Source organism: Protopterus annectens, chromosome 6.part0 (genome assembly GCF_019279795.1).
Source record: "Protopterus annectens isolate FY-2018-M chromosome 6.part0, PAN1.0, whole genome shotgun sequence".
Taxonomy (NCBI): domain Eukaryota; kingdom Metazoa; phylum Chordata; order Ceratodontiformes; family Protopteridae; genus Protopterus; species Protopterus annectens.
This window is the reverse complement of record NC_056737.1, coordinates 11,663,131-11,688,971: the sequence shown is the minus strand read 5'-3', so window position 1 is coordinate 11,688,971 and position 25,841 is coordinate 11,663,131. Positions and strand designations below refer to the sequence as shown.

The 25,841-nt window shown below is 37.0% G+C and overlaps 1 protein-coding gene across 4 annotated transcripts in view; it reads right to left on the bottom strand.

The window, feature by feature from the left end:
• Positions 1-25,841, bottom strand: part of PC (pyruvate carboxylase) — a 2,844,646-nt gene that overhangs the window by 314,179 nt on the left and 2,504,626 nt on the right. For all 4 annotated transcript variants that reach the window (XM_044073797.1, XM_044073795.1, XM_044073794.1 and 1 more), the window contains exon 17: positions 7,486-7,730. In XM_044073797.1, coding sequence (XP_043929732.1) covers positions 7,486-7,730 — 245 coding nt within the window. The remainder of the gene's footprint in view (positions 1-7,485; positions 7,731-25,841) is intronic.

Genomic DNA, 25,841 nt, shown 5'->3' with positions numbered 1-25,841 from the left:
TTGGCAAATTTGCACAGCTGTGCCACACAAGGGTAAGGGCCCTGGTAGCTGCCAGGCCTCCCTCTATCTTCCTGCTGCTACATTTTTGCCATTAGGCAGCAGTTTACCTTTGCCTTGCTATGGTAATAAGGCTGTTTGAAAAGGCATTTTCTGCATACATGGAGGTGTGGAACTAGTGAAGATTACACACATTCTGCATATTTTTAGGTCTACCCAAAGCTACAACTGTATAAACTATACTTACAACAGCTATAAAACATGGTAACTAGTGATATATCTGAGACACCCTTTTTTCTGGAAGAAAAATCACCTTGCATAATTAGTTATAATGTTCAATACCTCTGGCCAATCACATTACTAGCAAAGAAAGAACTAATATCCGACATCTGAAGATGCACAAAAACAGCCAAAGATAAGCAAATTTCAGAGCTAATATTAGACTTTGCAAATGAGAAGAGACTGACAATACAAAACCAAAGGAAAAAGGTAAATAAATAGCATCCTTTGTGTCAATATTTGGATAGGGAGGGATTTCCAAGATGGCTGCACACTGACCAATAGCTTAATTTCAGCTCTCCTAGTGTGAAAACAGAAACTGAGAAAAACAAGCCCGTGAAAGTGTAAGCTTTGGTAAAATTCAGTTACTGACTATTAAATACCTGTCTGGATGCTAGAAAATAATTCAACTTGGAGAACCTGAAAGAAAATCAACCAGAAAAGATGGAGAAAACACTGCGAAGAACCCTTCAGCTGTTCATCCAAAAGCAGTGCCAGCTTCAGCTTTGGTACAACAGATGGCTTCCAGTAATTTAGAGGAAAAATAAATCAAATGTGATTAAAATAAATGAAACATTGATGGAGGATATCAACTCAAATCGCAAAAGTCTGGAAAAAATAGACAAAAGGTTCAACTAGCCAGACAGATTAACTGATAAGACTGCGAAAGTTAAAGATTAAAATGAAAAAAAGGCTGGATGAGTATGATGCTTCTGAAGAAGAGTTCTTTCAAAAAATAACAAGAGTTAGAAGACAAAATGACCAGAGAAAACCTGAGATTTTCTGATGTGCCAAAGAAACTGAAAAGAACAGACTTAATTTTACAAATGCACAAATAAGCAGTGACAGCAAGATTTGTTAAATGAAAGGTACATCAAATGCATGCTCCAAATTTGGCCATGAGAAGGCAGCCAAGACCTGTATTAGTAAAGATGCAATCATACCAACAGAAAGAGTTGATCCTGACAAAATAGAAAGGAAAAGTATTAAAACTGGAGACAGCAGAGTGTTTGTAGAAAATGACTATTGACTGTACACCTGTCAGGCAGAATAGAAGCAAATTTATCCCAGCAATCAAGGAATGTTCAGAAGCAGTTGTGAGATTCAAGCTGCTGTATCCAGTGGTATTTAGAATATTTCCTCCTGGTGATCAAACACATGTAGATGCACAACAGGCTAAGGAGGAAAAACTTATCCAACAAAAAGTGAGCCAGCAAGCCAACGGGGATTCTAACTCATTCTTCTTACAATAAAGCTCATAGAGAGACTCTGGCAGTGAAACCTTTTCCAATGTTCCAAAGGAAAATGTTTGAGAGACGGAAAAAGGCACACAAGCTGACTAGAAGAATCAGGAGTACATTGGACTGAACCAAAGTCTGGTACTGGGACATGAAGATGATCAAGAAAAAGAGCATCAACACTGAAAATAGCAAATAAATGGGAGACTATAAAGCATCAATCACATTTGTGAAATAAGGCTTTGACAGAATAAGTGACTGAGAAAGACTGGAGAAAGATTGGACTTTTATTGACTTTGTTAAATATGTGGGTGGATTGTAAAACATATACCACAACTTATGACATTAATGTTGGAAGGACACTAAAGGGGAAAAGAACTGTTCAGCAAAATGTTTTGTTACTACTAATATAAAACATGTCATGATATAAATCGCATGTTATATTACAAAGCAGTTTTGTATAGGGTGCATTCATGGATATTTTAATTGTGGGGGTTCAGTGACTACTGCATTTGTTAAAAATCTTAGAGTAACCTAGTACTTTTTCTTAACTGTAAGTATAGGCTTATCTTGGGCTGCTGGGGTGAGGTGCAAAAAGTGTATTTAAAATTACGATAATAATTCCCCTTGTTTTTACAAGGATGGAAGTCTAGACTAATGCCCCTGACTTAAGCTATAAACATGTTTTCTGTAAGCAAAGACAAATATAATAGCTTTTTTATTGCTGAGAGAAATGCAAAAGGTAAAGGTACAATGGCAAACAGTGCAGTGAATAAATCACATTTTATATTATGGGAAGTGAATAAGAGATAACCAGCCTCCCCAGCAACCTTAATCTATTATTGCATTTAATAGATTTAGACAATTTATTTATGTTTTCTGGTAGCCAGTGCAGTTTTCCTAAGGCAGAAGGTTAGTGTTTTCTGAAAGCATAAAAGCTGTTTTTCATATCTGAGAGGGGAATGGAGATAAGAAAAGAACAGACAGGAATCAGTTTAAGTGGGAACACAGGCTGACACACACACTTCACCATGGGGTAACCTTAATTTTGGATTATATAATGCCTTTGGGGATAACTGTTGATTTAAAGTGATTGTTCCTAACTGGAGGGTTAAACTACATTTGTTGAAAATGTATATAGCTGTGAGTGTTTGTTCTACGTTACAGAGAATGGAGTTGTTCTAAAATGTTTTTAGTTTTTTTTTTTTTGAGGATTTTCATTAAAGCAAAATATCTTGAAAAATATGTCATAGGTTCAAATGGAGATAAGAAGGAATTGCTGTATAAAAGATCACCCTGCCAAACAATATTGTGTACATACAAGAGAAAAGTTGGAAACACATATTAAAAAAAAAGGTCATGTATAACAGGGGAGAACAATAGCTTTTTATCAAATGGCTTCTCTATCTGCATTATCTTGGAATGTAAGTGGTCTTACAGGTATAGACAAAAAGGAAATAGTACTTAATTATAGTAAGAAATGCAGACTGCAAATAGCAATGCAGCAGGAGATACATTTGGAAAGAAATGGGCATGTGAACTTCACAAAGAAAGGATTTCAGCATGGATATTCAAGTAGAGTATCAGGGACAAAAAAGGGGAGAAATAATACTGATTGCTAGACAGGTACCAATACTGATAGAAAAGAAAAAAAAGACAGCAATAGCAAATTTGTGGCAGTATGAGGCTACAGACAAGGGAGAAGGATTAGGATGGCATGTATTTATAGTCCACCAAAAACCCATATTATAGAGATTAAGAACATTTTACAAAAAATAATCAGCTTTCTGCAGGGAATATTATTCACAGGTCGGGACTGGAACTTGATTTGTATTAGTGCAAATATATCAGGGGACCTAGAAGGGAAACATAACAAAAGAAGACAGATTTCTGAAGAAAGTTATGACAATATTTGGCACGGAAGGTGTAAATTCAGTAGTAGGATCTTGGAGAGAATTTTCATATTGCTTCCCAAGGTAAAACTTGGCTAGACTGGATAAAAATGACATTTCATAGGAATATATGCATTTAATTGAAAGCTTCAACACACATCCAATACTTATTTTAGATTATGCAAAAATAAATACCAAGAGTAAAATGCAGAGTAATGAAGTAAAAGTGAGACACTGGCACTTGCCCACCTTCCTGTTAAAAAAACAGGAATTTAAGTAATGGGTAGTTGAAATTATTCAAGAGATATAAGCGAAGATAGTAATTTCTTCAGAAGACGAAGATAGTGAGTGTAAAAAAATTAAACTGGAGTTTAAAAATAGGGTAGAAATGAGAGAGAGATATGGTTAAGAAGTAAAAGGAATTATTTAGAGGGGAAGAGGTTAAAGTGTTACAGAAAACGGGGAATCTCACAGAACAAGAGGAGGAGAAACCACAGAGTCCTAATAAGAAAATAAGGGATTATCTGGATACTATGCATGAGATTAGAAAGATTGATATTAAGCAAGTTTTTCTGATAACAGCTGGAGGGCACAGAAACATTTAACACAATTAATTAGGCAAAAGAAAGTAGAAAGCGTTTTTACCAAATGTAGGGAAACTACGACAAGAAAAAATAGCGATCCTATACAGATATTAGAGATACTTCAGAAATTTTATGAAAATGTGGAAACCAAGAAAGAGCACAAATTGAAATACTTACTGAAGACTTAATTATGCCCATATTAGAGGAAGATGAGGCTCAACAACTAGTAGTTAAGACATAAGGGAGGAGATAAAAACAATGATGTGTAATAAATCTTCAGGAAAGTCTCCAAGAACAGGTGGCACTCCTGTGGAAGTTTGGAAATTAGGAGAGAAGAAACTGATAAAGATCTGGAAAACTTTGTTTAATAGCATTGTAAAAAGAAGGGGAAGCACCCCCATCTTGGAAGAAAGCTGTTGTGGCTGTATTACTCAAAGAGGGTTAAGACCTATCACCGCCAGCTTCATATAGAACCATTTCAATTTTAAACCATGACTATAAAGTCTTTATGTCTATGTAGGTAAAAAAAATGACAAAGGTGCTGCCAAAATTGATATATATGGATGATCCAGAGGGAAACAGATTGTAAGAAAATACCGCTGTTGTTGGTGGGTCTTGATGCAGAGAAAACATTTGATAGAGTAAGCTGAGGGTTTAAGAGGAGGGCAATGGAAGCATCTGCATTCCCTGAAAAAAATGTTAATTAAGAGAATACAAAAAGGATCAGAGGCAAGAATTAAAGTGTGAGTGTTCCTAAGTTGTGTTTAAACAGAGGAACCAGGCAGGGGTGAAAATTTTTGTCTGTGTTATATACATTCAAATGACACCCATTAGCAAAGAAAATATCAGAAATTCAAGGATATAGCTGCCATGACAATTAATAAAAGCTGGCATTATTTGCAGATATTAATAAGTTGCACTTGATAAATTCAGAAAAGGGCATCTCAGTGTTAATGAATATTTTTAAACCATTTCAAGTCTTTTTGGGATAAAAAATTAGTAATGAAAGAACAAAGGCTATGGCTATAAATTATGTACCCATACATACATTAGTTCAGCAACACCCATACTTATGGGGACACAATAAGATGAAGTATTTAGGAGTGTGGATTAAAAATATTTCTGTTATGGCAACTATAAGGCTATGTGGGAAGAGACTAAACACAAGATAATACAAAACTGAGAAACAGGAAATACTTATTTAATGATGCAGATATTACGATACAAGCAGTGAAAATGTTTTTAGTCCCTTAAGTTTTGCATACAGGTCAGTCATATTTTTATCCATCAGAGAAATTGTGGACAATAATATATAAAGAGGTGAAAGAATTAATCAGAGAGGGAAAGAGGACAGGAGTTAAGTGGGATAAGTTGATCCCCAATAGAAAATGTGGTTCACGGTTACCTGATTTGAAGGAATATTTTAGAGCTATGCAGTTAAGGCTTATATAACACAAGCAAAAGGTTATCATTTCAAAGTGGAAAGGGATGATGTTGATGAAACAGGAGGTGGAGGTTCATGAAGTAAGAAAATAGCGGGATTTTGTATGCAGATCCTTAAGGGAAAAAAATAACATCCATACTGAACATTACGTTCATGAAGTTCCCTAAAGTATTCTAACCCAACATGGGAATAGAGAAAGGAAATTTTGCCAATAGGGTTGACTGTAAGTAGGAGTATATAAAATAGGCAAGAGTGGGCTGGAATTTACTGCAAAAACTGGCAAGGAACCAAGGCACTAGGAGCAAAGAACTAGAGAGAAAAAGGTAACAGAGCGAGAAGAAGCCAAGAAGCAGCAGCTGCAGCTTACACTACAGGTTACAGACTGCATTCCCTAGGAAGGATTGATGTGAGAGTATAGGCAAAGAGAAAGTCTAAAGTCAAAGTCCTGCTCTGCCAGATGTTTTAGTCAAATCTAGATCAGACTGCTGTTACAAAGGGATAATTAGTATGGTATACAAAACATTGCATGATAACTACTATGATCAGAAGAGGTTTGAAGAAAAACTGGAAAAGCAATTTACAAGGGAACAATGGGAAGACATATGCGTGGCTCACTAATATGCAACAAAGCTCATAAAGCATAGGATTTTGGATTGGAAGTTTTGCATAGGTATTTTGATACCCCAAGCAGACTTCAAAAGATTTTTCCTCAGGGAGATGGCAAATGTTGAAGGTGTGATAGGGAAGAAACAGGCAACTGTGACATGTTTTTGGTAGTGTAATGGAGTTGGCAGATTTAAAAAAATTCCCCTACAGAGTACTCTGTCAGAAATATTGGTGAAGCATATGTCTTTAACTAAGAAAATAATTCTTTTGAGCTAGGATACAGGATATGAAATGCCTAGACATACTAAGACCTTATTACATTTAATTCTGCTGTTTACCAAAAAAGCAATTACTTGAAAATGGAAATCAGAATCTAAACCAACTGAATTTGAAGTACTACATATTGTAAAATAAATATAAGAAATGGAAGTATCTTTGAAAAAGGGAAGGATCAAATAACATAGAAATAACAAGATAGATTACATGTAGAATAGAGTTCCAGAGGAGGACTAAGGTATAAGGGAAGGTAGGAATTGAGCAATTTATGTAATGCTGGACTGAATGCCAGTTGATGTAAAAACAGAAAACCTATGTATTGCATGATGTATGTAAATGGAAAAAACTTTATTATGGTTTGTTTTCTATCAATGTTTGTGTGCCTGTGTTTTCAGTGATAATATCAAAGATGTTTAACAAAATATCTGGATAGTGAGCAGTGCTCTGTGGTCATTGCAGATAAAAATATCAAGATTCAGTGTGGGTTTGGAAGGTTGTCCCTTGCCTGCTTTTGTTGCTCTGGGGACCTCGTCCATAAGGTACAAGTGAATATATTATGATTTGTCATCAGTCAAAATACAGTTAAAATATGTATTTTAAGGTGGCAGGTGGGAATTATTACAGAGAAGCAGCACTGTAAAAACTTAGGAATACTCTACCACTGAAGAAGAAATTAGCATCTGCCATGAGCTCACTTATTAATAAAAACTGTATTTAAAAAGTTAGGCTGTTTAATGACTATGATTATATATGACACTTACGGGACAAGGATGACAATGGGAAATGACAGGGACTAAATCTTAGCACAGTCACGCAGAGGGGCATACAGCATTAACTGTAACTCAGCAGTAGGAAAAACGGCACAACTGGAATTACAATACTTAATTTAGATAGTGTTACTAAGACTTTACAGAGAATTACACTGTGCCAGTGGCAAAATGAAAACATTCATCAATATGTTCCTTAAATAACATTAACTATCACAACATTTCATTTAGGTCTAGTACTAAGACTACATTTAGGTCTTACAATAACACTACAGAAAGAATTACTCTGTAGCAGTGACATACGGAAGACATTTACAAATGTTCCTTAAAAACCACTAACCATTTATTAATATCAGAGAAACACCACTTATTTCTGCTTGCTCACTGTACATAAACACACACCTTGATAAGGTCACCAAGCAACCTGTTAGCTTCTGCATATGCTTTCTTGACTTCCTTGAACTTGTTTCCAAGTCCCATACTATGTGCTTGGAAGTGCAGATTAGTGTACTGTCCTCCTGGAATTTCATTTTCATAGACATCGGCATTGCCAGACTTCATGGTGGCTGTACAGTCGAATGCTGAATAAAGCCCACGGCATACTTCCCAGTACTCGCTGTAGTCAAACACCTTCTCCAAACGGATGCCTAAGAAAAAAATAAGAAAATCCTTTCAGTTGTTTTTAGAGGGAACACATACAGACAATGCAAGCAAACTCATTAGGAACCAGCTCTTACCTAAGACATACCCACAATATTATTGCCTCAGTCTCTGCCTTCCACCACATTTAAAATTTACTCTCACTAATCACCTCATAATTCTGAATTTTTGAAACTGTGTTCTGGTGACTAACACTTAAATATTCCAAAAATGTTCTTTTATGGGCATGGGTTCAGACTAAAATAAAAACTCTAGTGTGATTTTATTCAGTACAGCAATGTGTAACAAATAACTGCATAGCTTATGGTCCCACCCAAAGCACCGCCATGACTTAACAGACATAACAATTCCTTGTTTTGTGCCTCAGGGCACACAAACTGTAAGTTAAAATCCAAACAGAGCATTTTGCACATTATAATTCTTAGGTAAATACAGTTTCACTGACACTAAATGGGAGATGAAAAAACAGGATGACATCAACAGCATCAGAAAAAATGAAAAATAATGCTCAAAATACAAAAGAGAGAAAAAGTTAAGTTTATGCATGTTTTGCAGTGGAGGCAAGTCCCTCTGCACTCCCCAAACTTATATCTACTACATGGTCACACCAACTTGAAGGAGAGAGAAATATCCCAAAAGACGTGAATCACCGTTGGTGCACAATCAGAAATTGCTCACACTGGCAATGATTTCCTATGGAAAACAGCAACCAAAATTATGCTCTTAGGTGCTTTTTTTCTGCAGGCAACAGACAATAGAGAAATTTCAACTCAACTACCTGCAGAGGAGCCCACCAAGAGCATATAAGGAACTTGGACTATTAAAACATGACTAATGTAATACAAAAAGCTGTTGGGTTTATTAAATTTGTTTTTTTTCCCTTAATATTTAGGAAGCATGTCACATTGCCAAAAATATTTTCAGTGAAGATGAAAAGCCTGAAGCATGTTTGACGAAATTACTTTTGCCAGCAGTACAGTTTGCCGCTTTCTTCACTGTTGTGCAACCACAAAGTTATATATAATGTTGGAGAGGTGGGCGGTGTCTACCCACAAAGTGGAGTGCAGGACAGCATGCCCCACACTCAAAAAAAAAAAAAAAATGTTTTTTGTCGGATGTTCACTGAGGGTAGTTTCAGCCAACATTTTTTGAATGTTTTACTTTTGACAAAACTACTGTTGGTAAATCAACATGAACCCCATATTTACTGCTGTTTCTTCCAAAAAATACTACTTCTGAGAAAATGGTTGGTGTTTAACAGCAGTTCTGTGAAGTTTTCATTGTTCACAGCAACTTAGGATTGAGTTAAATTGCCCACTTCCAAAGTGAAAAGTGTAGAAAGTTCACTCTTCACAGTCTTGTAGTATGTCCTAGTACCACCAACTGAAAACATCTTGCTGGTGTCAAGCAGCTGTAGTTAACATACTGTGCATCTCCCAGTAAACCTTTTATCCAGAGCAGACCATCATGGCAACCCAACATGGAGTTTGTACTTAGTTAATCTTAACCTTATAAGAAAGACTAAATGAATAACTACTACAAAACATTAGCTTGAATGCAAAATTGGACGTTGGTTTCAGAATTCACAAGTACGTCTACATTTATAAAGTCATCTGCAGTGGGAGTTAATCAGGTTAAAACACAGTTATCCATTCCTTCACGTCACATGCATGTTATGGCCAGCAACTGCTCCAGCCATATTGACTAGCAACAGCATTATCACATCAATTTTTTACCTAATGCCAGATAATCCAATTATTTAACAAAAAAAAAAAGACTACTACTTCTACTAAAATTTTGGACTTGTAAAATCTGGATTACAGCTGAAACAGCTTTACACTGCAGAGTTTAATTTCAAATTAAAGAAAATAGGAACCTGCCAGGCCAACTAGATATAAGCTCAACAATATTTCATGTGAATATACAGTCTCAGTACCTCAACAGGTAGTACACTTTCCTTTGGTGCAGAGGGCTGTAGGTCCTACTCCCATACCACATTGTTGGATTCATTTTCTAATACTGACACTGCATTGCACAGTAAAGGGGGGGGGGGGGTTGCACTCCTGAATGTGTCATTCTTTGGATGAGGCATTAAATCAAGGACCCATAAAAGATCCCTTAGTACTTATCAAAAGGAATAGGGGAAGGTTCCTGGTGTCCTTGTCAAAATTCCCCATGTGAATATTAATACAACCTCAGGTCTCCCCTGAAAAGTGGTCAACAAAGTATAAATAAAAACGCGGTAGAGGTAAAGAACAAATTTTGGGAGAGTTGAGTTGGTGGTGAGTGTCTGAAGAATTATGGAGAGAAGTTCAAAATATCATCCAGGAGGGGATAACAAAAACTCTCCCAAAACAAAGAAGGCTAAGAAAGCAAATGAGCAATCTGTAGAGGCTTTAGAAGTGACAGGTGTTAGCAGAACAAAATGCACTGGAAATACAGAAAAATACATTAAACTGAGTGCAGACTTCCAGACACTAGCAACGACAGATAAGCAGGTATATTTACAAGAGTAGTGCAAAGAACTGGAAGATGATAACATAATGGGAAAGACCAGATCTCTTCAACAAATCTTACAATGTTAAGGGACACTCCCAAGTAAAAATTCCCAGCATAAAATAAAAAGAAAAGAGGAACCCAACAGAAGCAGCAAACATTAAGAACAGGTAGTAGGAACAACACAAATATAACAAGAAGGACGCTGACATCAGAGATAAATATATGTTCTCTGAGCTAGAGCCAGCCATCCTGTAAATTAAAATTGGCCCCAGAAAGCTTGGCTAACAAAAAAAGATGAAGGAAGAGGTGGAATTCAAGTGAATTTGTTTAAAATCTTGCAAAATGATGCTATTAACAGTGCTGTGAGCAATTTGCCAGCAAGTCAGGAAAACTAAACAGTAGCCACTGCACCAGAAAGTGACAGCTTTTTATTTCAACCCCAAAAAGGGTAATAATAATAAACTCTCAAATTAAGCAACAAATTGCACTTGGTTCACACACTGGCAAACTAAGACTTAAGATCCTGCAGGCTAGATTTGATCTAAATATAAATACGAAAAAAATTTATATATATATATATATATATATATATATATATATATATATATATATATATATATATGTCTGCAGTAGTACTGGCACTGTGTAGAGTACTCTAACACAAGTAAAAGGTATATGCCTTTTTCCCCCACTGTAGTGCGATCCTAGAGTTAATAAATATAGTTGGTAGTGTGTGAGGGGTTAGTTTGAGTTAGTATGATTCCTCATAAAATTGGACTTGGTTTAAGGAGGCCTTAATCTGAAGAAGGGTATTTACTAGTGATGAACATAGATTGTATGTTGAATTAATGGGAATGGTTTCTGGATGATAATTTTTTATATTTTGAAGGGGAATTTTTTAAACAGCTGAGAAGTGTTGCAATGGGGGCCTGTTGTGCCCCCACATATGCTAATATTATCTTGTCCATTTGGGAAGATAAATATATTTTTAATTCCATTTATGCAGATAAATGGAATCTATACAAAAGATATTTAGAATATATATATATGTATCGTTTGGACGGGTTCAGTAGGGGAACTGGACGAATTCCTGGAATATGTTAATGAAAAAGATTTTTTGAAATTCACCCACAATATAACTAGGCATAAATTAAACTATCTGAACATAACCATTCACAAGGTGGATGGGGGGGTTAAATCTACAATTTTTAGGAAACATACTTTTTCCAACTCATATTTATTTTACAGTAGTTCACACCCCTTTAGGCTGAAGAAGAGTATTATTAAGGGTCAGTTCATACATGGATCCACAATGACCTCTGATAAGTTGAAAAACATGTTTTTGGAAAGAAAATACCCCATTAAACTAATTGAAGTGTTTATGGATGAGGTCAAGAAGGAAAGACTAGGGAAATATAGTCCTATACTGGGAAAAAGAACAAAGAAAGTGGGGATGAAAATGTTAAAGGTTCCTATATAATGAATTTTAATAATGATGTGCACATTATTAAGGAGGTCAAAACGAACAATTGGTCTAGGTTTGCCTCTTATTTTGACCTAGAAAAATTTTTTAAGGAATAAAAAAGCAGGTACCTATAAATGTGGAGCCTGCAATCAATGCCCCTTCATCTTGAATACTAAATTGGTATATGTTGCAGCAAGGGACAGACACACTGAAGCTGTGACCTACTCTAACTGCAATAGTATGAGGGTGATTTATTTAGCCTTATGCAAAATATGTGATGTGTTCTATGTAGGGAAAACAATACATAAATTAAAAAAGAGAATATATGAGCATATAAATTAAATTAATAATAGGGACATAAAAATGCACTTTATAAGCACACTCTGTATTGTACTAAGGGAGATTTTTTTGTTTTATTGTATTAGAAGTGGTAAATAAGGATCTGAGGGGGAGACCATGGAAGATAGAATATCAAAAACTTTATTGACAGCCAGTTCTGGAAGCTAATGAAACACCAGAATTAAATGAAAATGTCTCTATGGCCTCCGTTTTACAATTAAGGTCTGCTAGATTATAAAATGAATTTTTTTATCTTGTACAGGTATGATTATTTATTTAAACACAGTTTTACTGGACGTATTTAGAAATTTATCTTTTTCTGATTCTTATATATTTTTATACAAGTCCCTTATATTTGACTGTAATTTATTGGTTTCTCCACTAGATGTCTCTGTTCAGCCTTTCATTCAATTTGTATATATTATATATAGTCTTATCTCTTACACATCTCATACATTTCATATCTACACATAAATTTATGCATACATTTTTAACTAATATTTTATTGGTGGAAAGTTCAGTGTTTTTGGATATTTTTTTTAGACGTAATTTAACAGACATACTTATTTTTAGTCTAAAAAGGCAATTAGACACTTAGGTTTTTCACTGGTTAATTACTACTGGTTTATTAATCAAATGAAGAATATTTAGTATTTATGACGTGTTGTGTTCAAGTTTGGTTATCTGATGAAGTCCTCTGATGAGGATGAAAATGTAGTGATAAAGTTACGCATTAATAAAAGTGGTTCATTATTTTATTGAAGTGGTCATTCAGTTTATTTCATTTATTTGTATTATCAGTCCTTCAGGTGTTTTTTTATTTTTTTTTTATTTTAGAGTTTTGAATGTTTTACTGTTAGCAGTGGTGGTTCCTCCTTATTTGTTTATTCAAGGAATGAATAGGCCGCAGGGCTCTTGTCTTAGCAGGAGAACAAATGGGATGACACCCAACCAAGAGAAGAAACAAATTAATTAACAGGAGGTGGTCAGGGGAGACCTGAAGGGCGAGAGTGGTGGTAAAAGCAAAACTTATGCAGCTTTACTAAAAAGGCATTTTCTGAAGATGCCATACTTCTAAGCAATCTGTCTCATCCTCTCCCTATTGCAGTTCTGAAAGGATGTGTAAAAAACATAAAGGATTATTAATGTGATATATCAAGACTGCATCCATTATAATTTAAAAGGAACCAGGTATAGGATAGCCCTTGTATGTGAGAATAACTACAAGAATACCATGAAAAAGTGGCTACAAATGTAGTGTAGCTCAATGCTGACAATGTCCTAGCTCTCCTTTAACAAAGGTAATCAATCTTATATTGGTTCGCAAGCAATTCTCGAGCAGTGGCTCCCCCAGCAACCATTGGGTTTTACGGGACCTAAAATCACCTGTGCTTTCCAGTTCTTAATGTAGCTTATTGCTCTACAGAATAACAAACTCTGCGAACTTTGCATTCAGTATCAGATGGCTACAATGCAGTTACATCCACCCAAAATCCTGTGTCAACAGCTTTAAATACATTATTCATGGAGTTGTGTGCATCTATGGATCTACTTTAAATAAAACAACCTGAATTATGTACGTCTGATCTTCAAGTGACATTTCTTGCACCATTACCACTGAACACGTTTCTAGTAATTTCCATGGAGACTTGCTGGTTTGTGACTTTCATTGTTCTTGCCCTTCAAATACTGGTACGGTACTACTTCTGTGGTTTTTCTTGTCACTGTAATGTTACACCAACCAAGGACAATGTTAAACAGTAAACGATTTATGCTCAACAGTGTGCCTCCTAGTCCTACAATGTTAAGGCTTGTAATAACCATGTTACCATTTATTTACTACAGCCATCCGTTTCTGAGCCAATTACTCATTATAATGGGTTGAGTTATATATGTTACTGTATCTATCCTAATTTCAAAGCGGTACATACATTCTCCCAAGATGCTGGTATTATGCTCTAAATGCATTAGTTACCTCTTCATTATTTTCCATGATGATTCCCATTCTTTTTTATGTAATGGGTTGTTCTGGTGCGCTTTCCTTAAGCCTGTATGAAAATAATTTTAAAAAAAAGTTCTTTCTTCCACACTTAATTCTCATCTAAGTGTATTTTATTAAATTTCCTGCCTTTTGTCCACACTCATTTAACCCATTACTTTATTATTAATTTTTGTGGCTTTATATATTGTAACATAACAAGCCTCATCTTCTACAGACTGCATTTGCTTTTTAATTATCCCATACGGATGTAACGGACAATCCCCCATTTTATCTGTCTATGCCAGTTTCTTAAAATTTTCCTCAGATGACTCATAGTTTTATATATTGTGACATCTGTCTCTGTATTTCCACTCATCTAACCTTTCACACCTGTTTACCTGAACATGGCCCTCATGTTGATTTACCACATAATTGCTTCTCAACATTAACATAGCTTCTTTACATGCAAGATAAACACGACAAGAATACTACCCTTAGCATATTTTTTATGTGATCTAGTTCTCTCACTCTATGCCATAATTTCTTAATAATCTATTTCAAGAATTGTGTCTGCCCCCCACCCTTGATCAGTGTGCAAAGACATTTTTATGTCTTCCACTCCTGTTATGTTCACAGACTGTATTTTCCTCTCTAAGTTTATAGCCAATCATTTGGAAATGTTGGCACTAAAATGAGAGTCTAAAGCATCTGCTTATTCATAGGTTCATAGGTTGGTACTAGGCTATCGGCCCTAGGGCCTATACAAGCCTAGCCATAACAATTCCCTGGCTATTTCTTCCCACAGTATTTACTTCCCTGGACCCCTATCTAGCAGGGCGACAGACGTGATTCCCAGGGTGAATTTCCAATCTTCCATTCAATCATCAAGGTTCCTTCTGAAGAGGGCCAAAGAAGCGCTCTGCTTGACATGTATGGGCAGTCTATTTCAGAGTCTGAGGAGTCTCTGGGTCAGGAACCTATCCCTCCAGCATGTTTTGTTTATTCTGATGACAAGGTTTAGATCCCTAGAGCGTGTGTCTCTGAGGGATTGGGATTTCTTTGAGTGTAGCATGTCCAACAGCTCTGGGTTTGACATGGCCTTGTATGTTAAGCAGAGATCGCCTCCGAGTACACGATATGCAAGAGAGTATAGGTGGAGTATTTTTTAGATGGTCAGCATAGGGCATCTGCCTTAGGCCTGTGATTTTTTTAGTGAGGAATTTCTGCGGCCTTTCCAGTTGTTGCAGATGTCTTGAGAGGTACATAGCACACAGGGCGTTGTATTCTATAATGGGTCTAATGAGGGATGAGTACAATGGGACAATGACCTCCTTTTTTCTGGATGAAAAGCCCTTAGTGATGAGGTGTGCCACATAGAAGGATTTCCTGACTGTTGTGGCGATGTGGTTATCGAAGGTGAGACCACTGTCCACCTGTGTCTCTAAGTCTCTTATCACACTTTCAGTGTTTAGTGTACTGCCACCTATGTGGTAATTCATGGGTACATGTTTTTCCCCAAAGGGGATAACTATACATTTCTTGGCATTGAGCTTGAGCCCATGGCTCTGGCACCAAGCATCTGTTTCTGTAATGCCCTTTTCTAGAATATCCACATAATTTGGGGATTCAATAATGGCTCCCAGTTTGCAGTCATCTGCGAACTTTGTTAGCTAGAGTCCCTTAGTGTTGGCCTGTACTTCAGAGAAGTAGATGCCAAACAAGAGCGGTCCCAGGACTGAACCCTGAGGTACTCCACTTGTCTGGAGCTGGATTTGGAGTCTGCTACTTTTACAGTGTGGGTTCTGTCAGTAAGCCAGTTGGCAACCCGAATGACGTAGGGATTAATGCCCAGTTTAGTAAACTTATCTATGATTCCAGAGTGGGGATGGTGTCAAAGGCCTTGGCGAGGTCCAGGTAGGCTGTGTGGACCACCTTACACTTGTCCACGGCTCTGGAGACTGATTCGAAGAAGACAAGCAGGTTCAGGACACAAGATCGGCCCTTCACGAACCCAAACTGCATGAGGTCCAGTGTTTGAAGGTTGCCAATGTCTTTGTTTATAAGTTCCATGATAATACATTCCATGGCCTTGCAGATCAGGCTTGTCAGACTGATGGGGCGGTAGTTCCCGGGATGCAAGGTGGATCACCAAGCAGTTCAACTTTTTTACGAACTGTGTCAGCCAAAATCATGTCAGATTTTAAAAACAGTATCAAATCACAGTGCATTTCCTTGTAAAGCAAATATAGCAAACTATAACATATACCTACACATTTGTTTAAAAAAATAAATATTTGTTGCACTCTCTTAATATCAGCTCATGCATGCAAATTAAAAATGAAATAGAAAATTGTTGTTGCATTAAATAGGAAAGCATATGTGCATTTTAGTAGCTGTTCTGTAGCAACTTACAACAGAAAATGCTTTATATTTGCGTTGACCTGCACACAAGTAAAAGCAACATACTTGTTCCTGAAACATTGTCCTGCATCTAGCAACTGTTCACACTTTAACGGATACACAGTGCCAGAGGAGCTGGTGAGATTAGGACTCACAACTGATGTTTGTGCTCCACAATTCAAAATGTGGCTTCTCAACTGGAACTGCTGCTTCTGATGCAACCCCGTTGACCATGAAAAATAAAGCAAACCTCACCTCAGTGTCAATCAGCAATGACAAGGAAGGGGGAATTCAAACATTCCAGTGTCAAATTACCGACTTCAGAACACTGTTAGATGGCAATCTTCCAGTGACACTGCATGCAACAAAGAAAACCACAGACTCCTATACATTTCTACACATTTTCCCTTTTTATATTTGTGTATATATTACACGCGCGCGTGCACACATACAAACACACACACACACTCTTTTTACATAAAACTACAATACTGACCCAAAAATAGCAAGAACATTCACTGTGTAACACCTTAAATCTCCTGTAGTAGAGGCCCTTGGGATTTATACAAATGACACACCAAGGATACACCAGTGTTTAAGCTACTGACTTCCGAATGCCCATGATTTTTTAACTTTGACTTTTTTTTAATGACTCTTTCTAGTAAATTCATGCCAAATAAAGCTAAACCCCACTATCTTTACATATGCCATGTTTTACCCTTTTTCTGAGTGAGTCATTGGAGTATAAGTGGATTGTTTAGCTAAACTTTAGAAACACAGGAGTTAAAAACAAGCCTGATGTCTATAACATTAGGGCAGCTGCAAAATATCCCATGTAACATCTATACCAAAAGGTAAAAAAGTCACACAGACAAGCCATTTACTAAAACTGCAAGAAAGATCCAATAAAGCAAGAATACCTTAAACCTCCTGTAGTAAAGACCTATGGGATATATGCAAATGACCCTTCAAAGACATACCGGCATTTTAGCTACATAGCTTCTGAATGTCTATGACTTGTTTACTTTTTCAAGTCTTTACAGGTGTGTGTGTGTGTGTGTGTGTGTGTGTGTATATATATATATATATATATATATATATATATATATATATATATATAGAGAGAGAGAGAGAGATACATATATATATATATATATATATATATATATATATAGATACATACATATATATAGATACATATATATGTATAGATATATATGTGTCTGTGTGTGTGTATAATATATATATATATATATATATATATATATATATATATATGTATATACACACACACACACATAAATATTGTACAGATATAATGTTAAAATGCAGCCACACCAAAATGCCAAAATATGGTCACTCAATACTGACAGTTCATAATGTAGACACATCAAAATACAGACAAAACACACTAAATTAATATAAAGAACAGGCAGTCTACTTCTGTGATCAATTTACACTAAAATACATTAAAAAACAAAAACATATACCATAGCAATACCATAGGATATGGTTTGTTTGAACAGTGGTAAAGTTAAGGAAAGGGTTTTTCTAAGGTAAGGTTCATTGTTAACTGTTGAGGGGAGATAGGTTTAGGCTTAACACGCATTAGTAAGGTAGGAAGGGGGAGGTTTAGGCTTAACACGCATTAGTAAGGTAGGAAGGGGGTGCTTTAAACTATTTATTTAGAATACTGATACAATAATAACCAGATCTAGGTCAACATCACTCTGTCATTTTGGATATCTCAGACACCTCCTCTCACCGTTTCTAAGAATGTTTTACTCTGTATCAAAGGTATCTCAAGTAGAACTACTTCTGTTTCAATACCACACTTTACCTGTCCTAAGTTGCTGGCATATGAAGTATCTCGTTAGACTACACACCTTGTCCTTTTTCAAAACTGAAAATCCTACTACTCACTTTTCAGTATTTTTTCTACCTTACTCTGAGTCTGCTCATATAGTTGTTGAGCCAATTTCCTCCATAATGTTTGCCTGTCAGTATAGCCTCAATCACAGCTGATGCAAAGAATTCTACTACAAAACGCTCTGCATCTGAAGCATTATTTTGACAAAAAATTATGCTTCACTCTTCTATATCTTCAGGTATTTTGCTTTCTTCTACAGTATTGTTTTAACTTGTTCACTTCTGTTTGCTCAGTCTTTAGTAAGTGGTCTTACACACATCACATTTGGATCTCCTGACGTACTTATCCAGTGGATTTGTACCCGATAATGGTTGACCCACCAAGCTCATTTCTGCAGGCAACTTATGATTTCATTTCTGCTCTTGTTCCGTACTGTATCCTGACTTATGTTAATGTTCACTACAGTGTTCTTTAGGACAAATTTCATGGAGACAAAAGCAGCCTGTGTACATGGTGTTAATGCTAACGATATAACCTTTTCATATAAGCATGCAGGATCTAACAACTTAAATGTAAGTACTGCACTTGGGGGCACCATATTATACTTAACATGTCTAAATATATTTTTGCTCAAAATCAATTAGCAATCTGCCATAGACACCAAAGTGTGTCTGATAATCCCATCAAAAATTACAAGATGCCTAATAAATCGAATATTTTTCCTCTCTCAGGAGTAGAGTATAAAGTGTAGTTATTAAAGTAGGCACAGAGTCTTGTGTGTGTAAATCTTCTGCTGAAATCTCTTTGCCATATTCTTTGCTGTTCCGGTAAGCGACAGTGCAAATGCAAGGGCAAGCTTTCATTTTTCCAGCTCAGTAACCAAACTCCATACCTTAAACTCATTTTTCTACCTTTTATAGGGCTTATTTTCATCAAACATGGGTGGAATTCTCTAGCTAGAAAATATCCTCTGCGACAAGGGAAAAGGCTGAACAAACTAGCTGAGTTTTGAAGACTCGTGGAATTTATTTTTCTTGGACAGCCACATTGCAGAGGCAATGATAAAGAAATATGTGCAAATACAGTTCACAGTCTAAATGGCAGAGAAAGCACACAATAATTGTCAAAAGACAAACACTGCTGAAAACTGTCAAAGTTAATGTTGTAATGACAGATACTGTTGTAAAAGTTTGAAACGAACGAAGGCGCTACAGACAACACAAGCAAGCACATCAGTACACTAGAGAAAAAAAATCAACTGTACACAAAATAAGGTATCAACATACACTGGAAAATAAAACTACTTAAGTCTAACACAAAACTTATGCTTTACTGAAGACTGTGCTCCGAATCCTGCATAGTTGCTTATTCTAAATGAAAGACTGACATACTCACTGAAGAAAGGTCATGACATTTTTTTTGGGTCTATATCATATGAGCGAATCGCACAAATTGCAAACGCTCATAATATCGAACGTACTGGAACTCGAAGTGCTTTTTCTGAGATTGCAATACAGTGAATAATGGGATATTTGCCCTTTCCTCAGTGTAGTGCAATCTCGGAGTTGGAATATATAATTAGCAGGGGGTGTGGGGGGCGCAACCCCTCACAATAGGAACTTTGAGGTCTGGTATGTTCGATATTATGAGCGTCCACAATTTGTGTGATTTGCTCATATTATATAGACCCTGTTTTTCACCAAGTGTCTGTGCCTTGCAATACTACCAGTTCCCAGTTGCAGGTACCCTGCATTTCTCTTGAATGCAGGCACTGACATTCTATTAGCAGATTTCCACCATGACAAAGCTCAGCTCTAATGTTTCTTGTTAATGTGAGTTTTGGCCAACTCTGGTTTTACATTAACTCAAACTTAGTGTATTAATGTTTACCACTGTATTTATCAATAAACTGATCATTATCAAAGCACAGTACTTCAGATTCCTCAACTGCCCCTACAGCTGAGATTAAACTGAACAGTTGACAGCTTCTGGCCTAAAATGCGCACCCTCCTATTGTGAGAAGGAATCACATTTGCCATCTTCCAATCGGCAGAAAAATGGCAGCCTTATTTCAGCCATGAGACTGGAAACCTTTAAAGTAATCAAAGGATGTCAGAAGAACATGCCAGCCTATAGATGTAACACTTGGGTTACACCCAGCTTCATATTATCAGAGTTACAAAAAGATGAATGAAGAGCCTGAAAGAAACAATTATTTTCCAGTGGGAGTTTTATACAGAGTACTTCTAACATTATAAAGGCTAGAATTCATTCCATTTACTGGCACTCAAAATCATTTCAGTGATAGGAAGACATTAAGTTGCAAAGATGACAAGCAGCCCTCAGCTAATAAAGTCAGTGATGGGCTAAATGCACCTTGGGCTCTGTAATGTTTGAAATCCATGACCCCCTGCACACTTTTTCTTGTCCAATATCCCCCCACCTCCTCAGCATGCACTCATTTGCATTTTCTGTTATTCATTCCATAAAGTCAGCTGCGTACTGCATTAGCTGGACCAAGGTTCTTATGCCTCATGACTGGTAATTATATCGCCTCTAGCCTCCAGGTGCAGCATATTTATAACTGTTGCCTGTTACTTTATTGTATATTACATACCTTTACTACACTGCCACTTAGCAAGCTTTGCAAACTTAAATTTTGCTGGTATTTACCAAGAAAAATGCCAAGTTCTACATACTTGTGCTATTTATATACAGGAGCGTCACATTCTCTTAAATGTGTTCTTTGTACAACATGCACTTTGGTCATATGTATCATTAATGAAGTACCAAAAACAAAAATGCAGGTGTCAGTGTACAATTATTGCATATATGAACTTCTGCAGTTACTGGTTGCTTATAGTAAACATATACACACATATAACATAGATTATATATATATATATATATATATATATATATACATACATACACATATACACTGGACTGCGGTGGTGGTGCTGCGGTAGCGTTGTCGCCTCACAGTAAGACATTGTGCCATTCGATTGTCAGTTAGAGCATCTTCTGTGTGGCGACATGCGTGAATGGGCGTTCCTTCGTTGAAGGTTGTGCGTCAGGCCTGGCAAGTCGGCATGTAAAAATCTACTGCCAATCATTAGTGGACTGGAGTTCCGCTGTGGCGACCCCTAACCAGGAAAAGCCAAAAGACACAACAACACATATACACTGGAATTTCTCCAGCTTATCAGTGTTTCCTGTATATTTCTATGTATATACTCACTTCTGTTTTTACAGAAACTTATAACATGGATTTTTTTTCTGCAAGTGACACTTATCTGGAGTCTCACACATCAACTGTCAAATGTAACTTGACTCTGCTCCTTCCACTAAACAAACAGGAATAAAACAAAATTTATATTCTTGACTCAAGGCATCAGCCACTGTACAGGTGGCATTTTAAGATGCGTGTTTAAAAAAATTATTATATCATCAAAGGTCTATGTGAGAATCCATACTCAGTAATGTTCAGTCTGGCCAAATGCTTCTAGGAAAATGTAGATAACACTAGGCAGTAGACACACTTCAGTGCATAAAAACCTGCTGACACTATTCATAAAATGATTTACATAATGTAAGTCTATAATATTTTAGATAAATCTTACCAGCTAGCTCAGGGTGTTCTTCCAACAGGATGTAGTACCCAGAGCAGGAGGTAACCTTTTTCTTTACAAGCTCTGAATCAAACTACAATACATTTTAAAAAGAAGATAATAATGCACAATGTTGTTGTTGTGTCTTTTGGCTTTTCCCTGTTAGGGGTCGCCACAGTGGAACACCGACCCGCTAATGACTGGCAGTAGATTTTTACGTGCCGAGTTGCCGGCCTTGATGCACAACCTTCAACAAAGGCATGCCCATTCATGCATGTCTCCACACAGAAGACACTCTAGCTGAGAATCGAACAGGACAACGTCTTACTGTGAGGCGACAACGCTACCGCAGCACCACCACCGCAGTCAAATAATAATGCACAACCGGAGAACCTCTTGCTGTGAAGCGACAACGCTACCGCTGCACCACTGTGCCATCCATTATCTTCTTCTTATTATTATTCTTATTATTATAAAAAATGCACAATAATAAGAATAATAATAAGATGATAATGGTGCAGCGGTAGCATTGTCGCCTCACAGCAAGAGGTTCTCTGGTTTGATTCTTGGCTGGGGTGCCTTCTGTGCCACTCTGCATGTCCTTCCCTGCATTCGTGTGGGTTTCCTGTGGGTGCTCCGGTTTCCTCCTACTTTCAAAGACATGCATCTGGAGCATTTCTCCCCGGGCCTCCGCTGAAAATTGGTTCCGTTCCAAGTTGGACTTTCCCGGTTAACAAATGTTAAATAAATAAAAAATAAATTTAAAAAATTACCATCTAAACAGTCATATAGACTGGAAAAGTAAACATTAGTAAAATCCTCTGCCTTTCATCTAACCATCGATTATGTAGCCACAGAAATCAATCTAGAAACACAAAAGAACAGAAAAGCAACAACAGAGATGCCTTCAGTAAATACATTGCATCTTGAACAACCTTATGTCCTTCCCAAAGCAAAGTTAAAACATGTTCTGTAATTTGGATGAACTTGTAAGTGAGACAGTCAGATAGTAAAGCATTCCCTTTTCAGTTAAAAGATGGCCTTGCTCAGGACTTTCTTGGAATCAAAATAATTTCTGTCATCTTTTGAAATATTTAAAACAGGTGGCAAGGTACATGTCTGAAGACACCATACATGTAGACAAAGGTGTCAACTGCAAGCTGAAGCTGGAAGTCAGCATGGAAAAACCCGAGAAATGCTCTAGAATTTGGCATACCGAGATTTCAGCCCTGAAGGATGCCAGAGGAAAATGGCCAGATGGGAAGGAAAGCAAAGGAGTTCCTCACTAATGAAGACAACTGACAACAACTGGGGATGACACCTCACAAAACTGGAGCAAACCTGAAAGCCTAGCTAAAGAAAGAAATCTAAGCTTGGAGAATCCTTAAGCACAGACTGGAATAGAAGTATAAACATTTTCCCATGTGCAAAGAGGAAGACCACTGAAGTTTCCTGTCTCAGTTCGGCACAGAAAGGGGAACAAAAGACCTGGGATGAGCCTAAGGTAAGGACAAAGGACAGCTCTAGACCAAGTAGCCCTAACCAGGATAGATCCCATCTCCAATCGGTACAGTCAAAGTCAAAGAAAACTTTATTGTCATTCAGAACTGATTCACAGTGTAGCTGAACGAAATTGCAATGCTTCATTCCCAGTGCAAAAACATACATACAGAGAAAAATAAAACATAATAAAAATAAAAGTAAAAATAGAATAAAATAATAACAATGACCAGACACACTTTGCATACAAATAGAACTGAGTAACAACATGTGCATGACATGACTATAACATAAGAACTAAGCAGCATATGGAGTGGTCAGCATGAATATTGCAGAGTGTGACTTATATTACACTTTGTAGAGTCTTACGGTAAGGTAAGGTGTGAACCAACGTTAAATATGCAATCAGTTATTGTACATAAAAAAGCGTAATACATATAGTGCAACAAAGCCTGGATATGTAAGGATCTGTACAGTCAGATAAATAGCATAACTATGTGGTAGGAGGGGAAGAATGCATTGACAGTCTCCTAGTTCGTTTTTCACAAGAGTTCAGTAGTCTGATGGAGAGATGAAAGAAACTGTTGTTAAGTCGAGAGGTCCTACACTGCATACGTCTGTATCTCCTACCTGAGGAGAGGCAGGAGGACATAGTTTACAGGAGGGAGAAAGAGGGATCTGGAAATACATGATCACTCTTTGACCAAAGCGCATACATAAGAAGTGAATGGGGGACATCTTCCCAAAGTAGGCCATAAAGAGAAAGGGCTACAATCCAGGTAAGCCCTCCATTTACTGCACAAGAAGATAGTCTTTGATAATGGATGCAAGTACCCACAAGTTAGACTGCAAGGTTAAGATAGTGAGAAGAAAGGATACAAGCTAACTTTAGGACCATACCATTTCAAGGAAGGTACCATTCAGCCAACTAACTAGACTAGGCATGAATAGTGTAAAACTCAAAGCTGGAGAGAATCCTGAAGAAATGATACCCAAATCTGAGAAGTGTTTCTTTACCATACAAATCACATAAACAAGGACTACACAAAGGCAAGCTCATCCTGGATATAAAATCCTAAACAGGGCTAATCATGACCAAAGCCTCTGTGCTTCATGGCAAAGAGTGTAGCCAGAAGTACCAAGAGGAACATAACAACACAAAGGCCATAACGGTATAGAGAAACAGTTCTAAAAAGTCAAACAAATAAAGAAGAACCTTAGGACTGTTTGAAAGTTATGTGAAACATAGGGAAATGGACCTCTCCCCATAAGCATGGGAATTCCATGAAGGGTTTTAGGATGTCATAAATGGAGTGGCACCTGAAGTTCAAACACTCTTGCGAAAGCTGCTGAGAGTCCAATGCTCCTAGTTTAATGGTACAGTTTTCCTGATGGTAACCCAGTTAACTTGACAATTCACTACATGATCTGAGTGGTGTAGATGTTGCAGATATACAGACCAATCTTATAATATATGAGATGCAGAAAGGATATGACCCTGCTATCCTTGACAATGCACACAGACCAATATTCTAACCAACTTCCGTAAGCATCCGAGAGACAGGATAACACATAAACCTGCTACTTAAAAGACTATACAAAAATTCATGTTAATAATTAACCCACAGCATTAGAAACAAAGCAATGTATGATATGACTGTTTCTGGAGTTGTACAACATTCAACATTCATAGTTCAATTACTCCAATATACTAGAGATATAGGGTTCAACATGGCCCTGCTGTCTTTTAAGGGCATCCAGAACTCCAGCTTCATAATTCAAAGTCATAATCTTTGTGAAAAAGGGCATCACATCAGCCTACATTCTCTATGAGTATGGCTGAAGCTACACTTATAATTCAGAGTAACATATCAACTTGCTGCTGGTGAGGCTGTGAGTACAGAGAGGTGACCTGTCTGTCCTGAAACCAAAGCACAAAGCTGATGTTAGAATGGAAGATTACAGTCCAGGCTAACAAAAAATAGTACTGGTGTCAAGAATTTTGACCTCAAGAGCAGACCTCAATGGCAAAAGACCTTCAGAACCAAGCATTATAAGAGGCCAAAGAAAGAAAATATGTGGTACCAAAAGTTTTTTTTATGTCAAAAGGTCAATGTTGAAATGCCTCAATGTTGATTAGTCAGCCATGAGGGACATTTGGGATGCACTTATCTTGCTGATGGTCTGATTCAAGGCTGTATGGGGACAGACAGCTTGGCATAAGGTTGGGACTGAAGAGACATATACCCCAAAATGAGATATGAGACTGAAGGATTGACACTGAGGCCCCTGACATCAGCAGCAAGTAAAAAAAAGTTCAGTAGGTTCCAAGACACTGCATCAGAACCCAAACAAATAATGTCCTAGGAAGGAGAAAGAAATGACTGCTCGAAGACCCTGCATCAGATCCTGGCTAGAAGGAAAAGCTCCAAA